The 12,092-nt window shown below is 51.7% G+C and overlaps 1 protein-coding gene across 3 annotated transcripts in view; it reads right to left on the bottom strand.

The window, feature by feature from the left end:
• Positions 1–6,460: 6,460 nt before the first annotated feature.
• Positions 6,461–12,092, bottom strand: part of Rcan1 (regulator of calcineurin 1) — a 79,090-nt gene continuing 73,458 nt past the window's right edge. For all 3 annotated transcript variants that reach the window (XM_052158667.1, XM_052158668.1, XM_052158670.1), the window contains exons 2-4: positions 10,850–11,023; positions 10,217–10,376; positions 6,461–8,133 (exon numbers count right to left, since the gene is read on the bottom strand). In XM_052158667.1, coding sequence (XP_052014627.1) covers positions 7,958–8,133; positions 10,217–10,376; positions 10,850–11,023 — 510 coding nt within the window. In that variant the 3' untranslated portion in view covers positions 6,461–7,957. The remainder of the gene's footprint in view (positions 8,134–10,216; positions 10,377–10,849; positions 11,024–12,092) is intronic.

Here is a 12,092-nt window from a genome sequence, read left to right as displayed (position 1 = left end):
AAAAAAAAAAAAGGGGGGGGGCAGGGGGCGGAGAAGAAAAGAAAGAAGCCGCAGCAGCAGCGGCCGGTGCTGAGCAGAGATGATGCGGCCTGAAGCTCACCCAGTGGAGCTCTGTTAGGTTCCCAGGGCCACCTGAGGAGGACCGGCTGGGGTTCCTTGAGCATCATGGTATATTTAAGGGCTAGGGCCACACAGGCTCCCCTTAGGCCCTGCTCTGCTAGACAAGCCTGTTTTCCTGAGGTGGGTGGTAGGACAGAAGTGTAGTTTTCTCTTGTTGGCTCCAGGTTAGACTTTTTTTTTTTTTTAAATAGTGAATAGAGGAGGCCCCCAGGCCCTTGCCAGAGGCTCCCCTATCCAACAACAGTCACTTGTTTATTTCTGGCCAGCAGAGGGCGTTGCTGTTCCTGGCCTTCCCAAAGGGTCAGCCTGATTTGGCCGGGTCTACTCCAGAATCTTTCTGAAGAACTCAAAGCCAATTGGCTCTATATCTTGGTTACTTCTACAAAACTTTCCCCACCCCCACATGGAAGGACAGGGTGCAAGGGTGCCAGCCGTCCCGCCATCCTCAGAGGGCATGCCCACACTCAGGGTTTTGTAAGGCATACCTGTCCACTCTGGGAATGGAGCAAGACTCAGGAGGGTTATTTTAGCATCAGTCAGCAACGAGCCCTAGTTCAAGCTTTATCCTGCCCCTTCCATCTAGGGCTCACAAAATCTGTCATGGCCGCCAACCCCCCAGGGGGTGGGGGACATACAACTATGCTGTCTCTCACAAGGGGACAACCACTTCTTTCTTCCCCTCCTCTGATGGCCCCCATCCCATGTGCCTGGCCACACCCCTCCCCCATCCTTCTGGCCACGAGGCCTCGCAGTGCTCGGACACGCTGGGCACACACTTTGCTCTTTTCTACTGAGAACTTTCCTTCTGGCCCTCATTTTCTTCAGGTTTTTGCTCAAAGCTCTTCTGGTGAAACTCCCTTTCCTGATCTCCTTAGGATCCAGTCTCCTCCTGGGACGCTACCTGGGCTGGTGGGATGCCACGGAGAGACACTAGTTCTACTCAGACCCCTGAGCAACTCTTCCACTTCCAACAGTCTCAGGACTGGCAAACCCTGCCTGGAGGAAGTGGCCATGCTGTGTGGTTAGTCAGTCTCCCCCTCCCTCCCGGGCCGAGGTGAACATAGGAGAGTCAGACCCTGCCCTCCGTTGGGTGACAGAGGTGAGGCTGAGGAACCTGCCCAGGTGTGCATCTGTCCGTGCATTAATGTATGGCCCTGGCCCTAACGGGAAGAGTCTACCCATGGTCTTGCAGGCAGGGTCCCCCTCAGGTAGCCCCAAGAACCTGGCAGAGCACTGCTGGGTGAGCTCCAGGCCACACCACCTTCTCCACAGGCCAAGGGGCTTGTCCTTAGCACCAGGGCCCTCTCACCACGGCAGCCATGGAGCCCCGCCTTGCTCACCTAGCCACAGCCTCTCTTCTGTACCTGCTGCCTCACCTGGGAAGCCCTGTGCGCTCATGCAGTCAGCTGTCAGTGGGCTCAACCCTCCAGGGCAGAGCTGAAAGCAAAACAAGCCCTTTGGGGTGCCTTTGTCACCTGTCTGAATGAGGAACCCTTGTCCTGGGAGGCAGTCATTAGCAGGACCCAATGTGGCTCCATACTCCGTTCATCTAAACCTTGAAGAACCTGGGCGTCTGCTGCACCTAGACAGGGGGCGCAGGAGAGCTGATGTCCCGAGGGCTGAGCCTCTTACCGGCTTAGCCTCTGAGTGACTCCTGTTCCTGCTTCCCTGAGAACCCATCCCAGTGTTCCTGCTGGGCTCCTATCCCTGAGAGGAAGATGGATTTCCCCAAAACAAAACCAAATAAAACAGTAACTTAGGAATTTGGGGTAATTCATGATTTCCAAAAAGTCAGTGGCACAGCCCTACTTACCCCTTGTAATATGACCAGCCAGAGCCGCAGGATTCTCAGGCCCTGGGTGGCCACAGTATTTCCTGTCATGGAAGAGTCTCAGATCTAGCAGCCAAAGTCCAGAGACCAGCAACTCTCATCTTACCCACGTGTTTTTCCACATTTCACAGACAATGTATGTTGTTCTTGAAGGAAAAACAAAACAAAACAAAAGCTGAACAGGTTCTGGGCGTATAGAAATCAATCCTTTTTAACTTGAAGGTGACTGTGGCTCAGCTGGACTCGTTACATTCCCATTTACTTTATGTATTTGAGCGGCAGCCTGCATGTGTCTATGAGCACCACGTGTTTGCCAGGTGCCCATGAAGGTTGCAAGAGGGTGTTGGGTGCCCCAGACTTCAGTTGTGGATAGTTGACAGTCACCGTGTGTGTGTTAGGAACTGAATCTAGGTCCCTACAGGAGCATCAGGGGCTCTTCATTGCTGAAACATCTCTTTAGCTCCCTCAGTTTGGGTTTTTTTTTTTTTCTTTCCCCCTGTGGCTGGGAGTGTAGCTCAGTGGTAAGTGCTTCCACGGCCTGTGCATTGCTTTGGGTTTAATTGCTCTCAACACACGCGCACACACATACACACACACACACACACACACACACACACACAATTAGACACATCAATGTCTTCTAGAAAATATTTAGAACACTCACACTCAGGGTCCACCCACTCTCCTCCGTGTAACAAGCAGCATGCTTTAAATGGTGTCAGCCTTTTGCATCTCCTGCGTGACTCTCACAGTAGATGACAGGGAGGAAGACCTTCCCTCAGTTCTCACGCACGGTCCAAGACTTGGGTTTTCTCCCCATATGGTGATTTTTAAGTCAAATATCTTTACTGGCACCCAGTAACAAATGACTCTGGTTTGTGTGCGCTTTGGCGTGTTTTTGGGCAGATGCACACGCCTGGGATGCACACGCCCGTGTTGCTGCTGCTGCTGCTGCTTGGTGTCGCTTCTGTTACCAGGTCTTAGTCAGGAACAGGCAGTCTCATTACTGAAAGTTCTTTTAAGTCCTTCCCAGTCACTTGCCCTCCAGCCAATCTCTGTCTTAGAAGAGTTTTACACAAGCCTTTCTTCTTCTCAGTGACTTCTCTACACAATCAGTCTCCTAATCCCTGCTTTTAATTTCCTGTCCCATCAGCAGCCTGACAGTTTGCGGGATTAAAGCGCTGAGCTGCTTACAGGCTCGCTGGCCAGAGACAGGAACGGGTTTCATTGTTTGCCTATGCCTTCTCAGCAGAAGCTCATTTTTCATTCTTCACAATTCTCATTATCTATCTGTCCGTTCACCAGCCTGTCTATCCATACATCCCTGCCCCAACCATCCAACCACCCCATCTATCCATCCAGTCTATCTGTCCAACCACATACTTTCCCATCCATTCACCCGTCCGTCCATCCACCCACTGGTTGACCCTACTCATCCTCTATCAACTGATCTATCCATCCACTGATCCATCAATCAATAATTCTAATCAGTTTAGTATCCATCAAGTATGTTCAATGTCTACTATCATTAGCTGGCTACCCAAAATCCAGTTTCCACCTGTTAGCATTTTGTCTAAGCCCCGCCCCACAGTTACCTGGCAACAGACAGGTGTGCCTGACTCACCACAGGAGGGGCTACTTGCCCCTCCTCTCTCCTGCTCCTGCTCTGTCCCCATTCCCTTCCCCCTCTCTCCATGTGCTCATGGCCGGCCTCTACTTCTCTACTTTTTCTCTCTCCCTCTCTCTCTGCCTTTCTCTGCCTCTACCACCCTCTTGGCTCCCCTCCCCATGCCCTGAATAAACTCTATTCTATACAATAGAATAGTGGCTGGTCCCTCAGGGGGAAGGGATGCCTTGGCATGGGCCCGCTGAGACACTCCCTTCCCCCCACACCTCGCCACACCCCTATAGAACATCTCTTATATCTCTTTGATCTTTTTATAAACACATCAGTGGGCACTACAACTCAATAACTGGCAGATATTTCTGACTTTCATACATGTCTCATATGTGTGCCATGATGAAAATGGCCAGCCATTCACAAACAGCTGGAAAGACCTCCTGGAGAAGATGGGGTGTGTGTGGAGAAAACCGGTCTGCCCGATGGCCAAGTGACTCAGTGAGTCAGACTGAGTTTCCAGTGTGAATTACCTATTGTGGAGAGAAGCACACTTCAAAGAAACCACCCCCCAGGTCCTACCTAAGACGCAGAAACCCAGACACCAGGGGAGGGTGTTTGAAACTCAGGATCACTGGGTGGTGGTGGCGCACACCTGTAATCCCAGCACTCTGGGAGGCAGAGGCAGGCAGATTTCTGAGTTCGAGGCCAGCCTGGTCTACAGAGTGAGTTCCAGGACAGCCAGGGCCATACAGAGAAACCCTGTCTCGAAAAAACCAAAATCCAAAAAACCGGAAACTCGGGATCTTCTAAGTAATTTTGAGGTAAATTATCTGTGTAGTTTCCATTTGAGCTGCTGAGTTTCGATGAGTGTTGCTGAACACACTTATTAAATGGCGGCAAGCATTCCATGCCGTGAGGCAGGACATATCCCAGCTGCCTGTTCGGTTTGGCCCACACCAGGCCCACAGGCTGCATTCTGTTCTTCGTGATGTAATATTTGATAAAGCTGATTTACTGCACAGTTGAGTTCTGTATGTCTCACTGAAAAATTAAAGCTGTCTGAAAAGCCACATTTCCTGCTGACACTAAGTCATAGAACAGTCTGGGAACATCCTCTCTTCCATGCTGGGTTTGCTAACTGCAAATATAACCCTGAGCCTTAACAGTGTCAAGACCTACCACACCCTGGTCACCAAGTGCCAATATTACGTTGGTTTAGCCGTCATTCCAAAGAGTGCGGTTTCCTGGATGATCCAGGTCGGTCAAACAGCTATGTATTGGTTTCGTATTAGGTATTTTCTACATGTGTTTTGGAGGCTTGGTCCTCTGCATGTTACCTCAGATCCTGATACTATTTTGGGAGGTGGTAGACATGTTAGGAGGTGAGAGCAAACTAGAGGCCACAGGTCACAGGTCAGAGGTTGCAGTGGGGTGTGTATAGCTCTGAATGTGATACTTGGTTCCCAGCCCCTTCCCTTGTCCCTGCCGCCTGTCTGCTCTGAGGTGAACAACCTTGCTTCATCGTGCTCTCATGCCGTGGTCTGCCTTACCAGACCCAGGAGCAGGGCCAGCCAGCATGGGCCGGACCTTGGAACCATAGGCTAAATCTTTCCTCCTTTAAACTGTTTCAGAGATATGACACAGCAGCGAAATGTGAACCACACTGTTTAAGAACTACATTTGATAAACAGCCACATACATCCTGCCCCCCCACCCCCTGCATCTGTTGCTGAGCCCCTCCCTCTCCCCGAGAATCTCAGGCATGTTGTCATGCAGGCATGGTGTCATGCAGGCATGGTGTCATGCCTTCAACTCTGGGTGATCTAGCCGGTAACTGTTCAAACTTGCAGCCACTCACGCCCACCACAGAAGAGAGGCCTTCCACGCGGTGACTGGTGACCTGTGAGTTCTCCTCTAGGGTCAGCTTCAGCAGCGGGGCTACCACCGTTCCATAGCAGCTCAGTCAGTTACCCCGCAACACCCCAGCTTTCTTCTAGGGTTATCTACAAACTAGTACCTGGGCCAGCACACCACAGTCTTGGTCATCTAGAATGATGGAGGGGAACCCCATGGTGTGTTTCTATTTAGAAATATGTCCTTTCTATCTCCAGGTAGTCAGTGAATCTGTCCAATAATTAGTTCTGAGCAACTGGATTTAAAAGGGTAGCAGATAAAATTTTCAGAGAGGAATATTTAATGTTAATCATGATCAAGATTGATGCCTCCTTCCATTTAGCAAATAATTATTGAGGCCTTTGCAGCCTGGCCAGGAGCTGTGAACCCCTATTTCGGAGAAAAGGTGGCCAGAGTTTCAGATCTTCTGAGCACTTTTTATCTAGTATAGCAGGTAAAAATGCTTGCAGGCACGCCTGATGACCTGAGTTCAAGCCCTGAGACTTGTCTGGTCAGAGGAAAGAACAGACTGCCAGCAGCTGTCCTCTGAGCTACACACATGCAGCATGGGGTATGACTCACACATCAACCGTAAATACATGGTTTAAAATGTGGTTTGCCTTATTTTCTCTGGATATTCTACTTAGTGGGTAACCCCTCAGATTGGCAGGCATTCCTGGAGCTGGGCGTGTAACTTGGTGGCAGAAGTGCTTACCTGGTTCCTATGCAGCCTTGGATTTAATTCCCAGCTCCATACGTGAATGAATGAGTGAGTGAATGAATGAGTGAGCGAGCGAGCAGAGGTACCGGTGAACAGGGCCGACAGCCTAAGATGGTCTGTCCCCTGTACAGAGGAGACACTGAGAATTTTAACTCTGGTTTTTATCTGTTTGGCCTTTTCCTGAGTGATGTGTGCTTGACACTGAATTATAAGTAGAAGCTGATAAATGGAGGCGACCTCCTACACTGGTCCCAGAAAGAAAATGACAAACAACTTCTCCAGAAGAGCATATTGTGCTGATTTATTATAGAATGCAGATTAAAAAAAATATCTTTGAGGTTAGCCTCTCCAGTTCAAAGTGCAGAACTAGAAACACCGGGCAGGCGGCCAGGGAAGGCCCCCCCCACCCGTGGGCTCCCTCCCCACTGAGCCAGCGAGAGCTGGGAATAGGGTTTGGAGAACATCAACCCATTTGCTCCCCAGGGGAAGCCACCTCTGAGCTCCCAAAGCATGCACTGTTAATTGGCATTAGGTTATTCAGAGTGACAAACTTTGTCATGGCATTGTAAGACCAAAATAGAACACCTATTTACCAGATACACTCCTGATGACTGACTGGCAAAGGAAAACTCAACTGTTCACCGAGTGTCATGGTCATCTGAATGAAAGGGAAAGGCACTGTGTCCCTCTAGGAACACACGGCTACGACGGACTCCACATGCGCTGATTCACCCCATTAAACACATGACAGGAACTTCTACCACGCACAAGTCACAGATAGCTTGCTACTCCCTCTGCCCTCTATTTCCACCCAGGTACAGACAGGTACTAAGATATGCTCTTGGCTTTATTTACAAGTTTATCTTCATGTTTCAATGGGGGTGAAAAACTCTCAACCAACAGTTCCCAAAGAGGGTTTTGGCTGAAATTCACGCACAAACCACTACATGAAGGAAAACAATGGAGACCAGTGCTGAACGCAGACACCCAAACCGAACCTCCCCACCCGCAGTCGCTGGCAGGGACCTGCTGCTCTCCCACCACAGAAGCTAAGTTCTACGCGGGACTCAAGACCAGCTTCTTTTGCAGGAAAGCACAAGTGCCGTGCCTCCACCCCATGTGCATGGGCACTGTGCAGAGACAGCCAGGACCAGGACACGTGGTAAGAGTGTTCCAGAACTTTCCTGGATTCCCAAGATGGAAAACAGAGTAACTTCCTACGTGGGAAAAGGTTGGTCTTGGGACCCAGTAATACACATGCATGAACATTAGACCATGAGGGAAGGAATGAGAAGGACAGTTCCACACGGGGCGGGGCGGGGCGGGGCCTGACCCACAACCTTTCTGCACTGGACACTTGGTGGCTTTGGGGGGTGCCTCTGCCTACCAGTGGGGGCTGTACCCTGAACGCTGGTTGGAGACAGAAATCTCTCCCTGGGCCACCAGTCAACCTGTCCTTGCCAAAACAGAACCTAGAAAAGAACGAGTACATGAACTATCAGTTTTCTCAGGATGTCCCCAGTGTCCTTGTGTGACTGCCACACACTCAGTGTGGCCCAAGACATTCCCAGGTGCCGCGGGCCTGGACTGAGGTGCAGCGTCAGAACAAGGGGAGGAGGCCTTGACTCTCTCCTGAGCAACATGAACTGGAATTTCTGCCACAGTGGTCACGGCTGTTACCTCCAAAGCCATGACCAGCCACCTGCACTTAAGTAAAAGATTTCTTCCCACATGTGGGATTGAGAACGCGCTGTCTCGGTCTGGGTGCCGTTCAGCTGAGGTGGATGGGCGTGTACTCTGGCCTCCGAGTCTGGATGATTTTTGGCTTGGGTCTCTTCATTCTCTCCATCTCTTCCTCCTCCTCCTCATTCTCTTGGTCACTCTCACACACGTGGACCACCACGCTGGGAGTGGTGTCTGTCGCTGCGTGTAGCTCATACTTCTCTCCTGGGGGACGGAAACAGGCGCGTGGTGAGTGGGGACCAGGGCTCGTCCTGGGAGGACTCAGGGTTGGCTTGGCCACGATCTGCCTGTCTTCTGATGGGCTGAGAGACTTGGCCAGACCCAGTCTGCACTTGTGCCTCCCTCGGGGACGGAACATTTGCACCACAGAACGGCTCTCAGTCAAGCACTGAGGGTGGGTGGGGAGGGAGGCAGGGTGTGCACTGCTGGCTACCCCTTCTCATGTCCACCCGGGGCTCCCATCAGCATTCTCCAAGGGCCCTGCGGGAAGGTCGGGACTGGGAAAAGATGAGCAAACACCATTGCTGGGAACGAATGCCCTGTAGGTGGGCTCTGGGTGGGCATGGCGGCCCTATGAGCGCAAGGCTGATGTGAATCTGCCCAGCCCTACCGTCCTTTCCTTAGTCTGGACACAGAGTTTTATATTGCATGGGATGGCCTCGGGCTCACTGATGGCCACACTTGACCTCGGACTTCTGCTGTTCTTGCTTAACCTGGGTGCTGGGACCAGAGGTTCTGCACCGCCATGCCTGGTTTATGTGACACTGGAGGCCAAGTGCTTTACACCTGAGTGAGACCTTCAGCCACACCATCCTCTGTCTGTCTGTCCACCTACCTACCTACCCATTCATCTGTTACTTTTTCTTGTAAAATTTACTGGAACTGGGAGTGCTCCCCCATTGCTCTTCTGGGCTAGCCTGAGCTCACCCAGGCTGTCTCACTCCTTTGTGCCCTTTGCCTCCTCTATAAATGGGGCAGCGACGGCCTCGATGGAGCCAGTTCCATGAGAGAATGAATCTAAATCACCCAGTGGCAGGCTCACGACACACATGCCTGGCGTGCGTGCCGGCAGATGCCAGGCCCGGGTTTGAACCCTCCTGATGAAGCGGCTTGCTGAGGCCGCCTGCTTTCTAGTCTGCCCTTCAGATGTGGGAGGCACAGCACTCATGAACGGGGAGGCAGCATGGCCAGCCTCTTCCCCACCAACAAGGCTAAAGAGCCAGGCAACCTCAGCTCTCCCTGAGCGTTGCTGGGCAAGCTGTGAGTGGAGGTTTCTCCATAAGTATCCACCCTGGGTCCAGAGGCAGAGCTGAGATAACACACAGAAACATACACACACTTATTTACTCATACAGAAACACATCCATCCATACAGAAACAGCAGCAACTTCGCAGATGGAGGCAGACTGTTCTCGGTAGCCCCTCGCTGCAGCCCTGAAGGCAGGCCGAAGTGTGCTGGCTGTGGAGAATTCTGTCATGGCCCTGGTTATGGCCCTGATAGGAATGTCTCAGCCCCTTCGTTCCTCGCCTGGGTTCTCAAAGACACAAGGCTCACCTCAATTCCTGCCTCTGGAATAGTCTGGTCCCTGGCGGCAGATGAGGATCTGTGTCCATGTGTAACACACCCACAGACTCCAAGGCCTCAGCTGCGCTAGGAGCAGGACGTTTCCAGTTTTGACCTTGATGCTACAATTAGCGCTAGTAAGGTGATTCTTTCTCAGTGCGTGCAGCGGGAGGAATTTCCATTTAGGCCGTGTTCTCAGAAATGTAATCTTTCAGCACGAAACTGCTGATGAGCCATGAAAACGAAACCCTTGCCCTAAAGGGCCGCCAGGGGTCTGTGAGGGGGAGACGAGGCAGCGGTGGGCAGCGGCGGCTTGGCTTGTGGCGGTGTGCAGCGAGAGATGCGCACGTCCCGCACGGTAGGCCTGCCTTCCACCCAAGTCGGGTGGGATGACGCTGACATGAACTCCCTAGAGGCTGGTCCGTTTGCCCTTTCCCATGCCATCCAGAACAACATGACCTGGGGCCTGGAGTGAGCCACACAGGTGTGGCCTCTGAGTGACAGGATAGATTCAGGGGACACTTAGGACAGTGGTGCACAAAGCCCACAGGCTGCTACCGTCTCCAGGAATCCTCCAAGGGGCACACACTCTGGCACCAGCTGCAGCAACGGGCAATAACGCAGGGCTCACACAACACACCTGCATGGGGTGAGGCCTGGAGACCGACCCCAGACAGTCTCCCACAACTCCCAGACAGTCGCCCACCTGAGGGTGCTGCTTACCTGGCCCCAGCTTGGAGATAGCATATAAAAGGTCATAATTTATGACTGGGGTAGCGTCCTCTACTTGTTTCCAGCCAACGGGTGGAGAAGCAGGAGGAGAGATGAGAAACTGCTTGTCTGGATTGGGCGGGGCCAGGTGTGAACTTCCTATGTGTAAAGTCTGAGGAGAGAAATCAGTTCATCATTATGCAGCAGGGTCGCAGCAGTTCATGGCAGCTTCCGGAAGGCAAGCACACAGGGCCGACTGATGGCCAGGGATGAGTCCGAGAGGAACCATGATGTGGTCTGTTCAGAGGTGAACAGGAACTGAATTCTGGTTTTGATGCCCGTGTCTATGACAACCCTGGATGAAAACTGAAGGGGGAAGGACTTACCCTGGCTCACAGTGTGAGGGGGCGCAAACATAGTGGGGAAGGCCAAGCAGACGTCCTGGCAGCTATAGAAGCATGTGGGAACCTGTTACACGGTACCAACCAGGAAGCAAAGAAAGCTTCAACACGAGTGGGGCTGGGCTCTAACCCCTCAGGGATCTGATTCCTTTAGGTTTCCAGTGTATAACACAATCAGCATGTAAAGTGCTTTCCCACAGAAGAGCTTCGAGGGAGAAACCTGCTTCACAATGAACACACTTACCTGAGCAAAATATAACTTCATTTCCTTCCCCAGGAACTCGGTCTTATGCAGCCGCAGTCTGGCGTCGGCTGCAGATAAGGGATTGCTGAAGTTTATTCGGACGCGTTTGAAGCTCTTAAAATACTGGAAGGTGATGTCCTTGTCATATGTCCTGAAGAGGGATTCAAATTTGGCCTGAAAAATAAAAGGGTTTAAAAGTCACTGTCCTCCTTGGTGAAGAAGTGAGTTATCATTCCCTTCAAGGACTCCAAACGTCTGCATTAGGGAAAGGCCTGCCCCTCCTACAGAAGGAGACACTGCTGTCTGTCATGCTGGGCTGGGAGGCCTTGCACACCCTAAGTACTCGAGCCTCGGTTAGACTCAGATGATTTTATAAGGAGGATAGAAGATGGGATTCAGAGTAACGAAATCACGTAGCCAGCAGAACGATTAACTTCTGCACCTCGGCGAAGAGTCTCAGCTGTCCGATAACCCCCACCCCACATTACTAACGCGGGACAGGCATTTCCCAAGGAGGTACAGTCAGCATCCTAAGCCTGATAGCCGGTGACTTCAGCCTACTAGGCAGCTCCATCCAAGGTGGAGACTTGTGTTCTTCCAGAATCGCTTTAGGGCCCAAGACTCTGCGGCAGATTTGAATAGGTAGAGAAGGAAGAGTCTTATGAAAACGGAAGAACTAGGAACAAAGGCCTTAAAAGGAGCTCTCTGGAACTCCACCATGGTTTTATCTCAGTCTGTTACTTTTTAACTCTCTGAAGAAAGAATACTGGTTTACAATTGAACTTGGTGCAAATGGGCCCTCTGCACAGCTATGACTTTCAAGCAGGTGCCGCTCACCCTGGTGTGGTAAGGGCTGCTGAGAATTATGAAATATCATGAGCTCTTAGCTCGGAAAGCCCAGATTCGGGGATTACAAGCTTGGCTCTAGGCTTTTGGAAAAACCTCATCAGCCTCCTGGAAAAAGCTGTGGAGCCCCACCCTCCCCTGCAGCAGTGTGTGGGAAGGGCAGAAGAGGGGCTGCAACTCCTGGGAACCCCAGGAAGATTCTGTGAGCTTTCAGATGCCAGGTGGTTTCTGAGTTCTCTCTACAGGCGAAACACTCAGGGCAGTTTGTGGGGGACTACTGGAAGGTGGGGTGTTGAGAAAGCGGCTGGCAGAGATTCTGCATCCTGAGAGGTGAGCTCTGCATAGGAGTCGGCCTGAGGCACAAGAGGGTCCACTGTTCACAAGCCTCTCCTGGAAA

This window comes from Apodemus sylvaticus, chromosome 15 (assembly GCF_947179515.1).
Source record: "Apodemus sylvaticus chromosome 15, mApoSyl1.1, whole genome shotgun sequence".
Lineage (NCBI taxonomy): Eukaryota > Metazoa > Chordata > Mammalia > Rodentia > Muridae > Apodemus > Apodemus sylvaticus.
The sequence above is the reverse complement of the archived record's forward strand: the minus strand, read 5'-3'. Positions and strand labels throughout refer to the sequence as shown.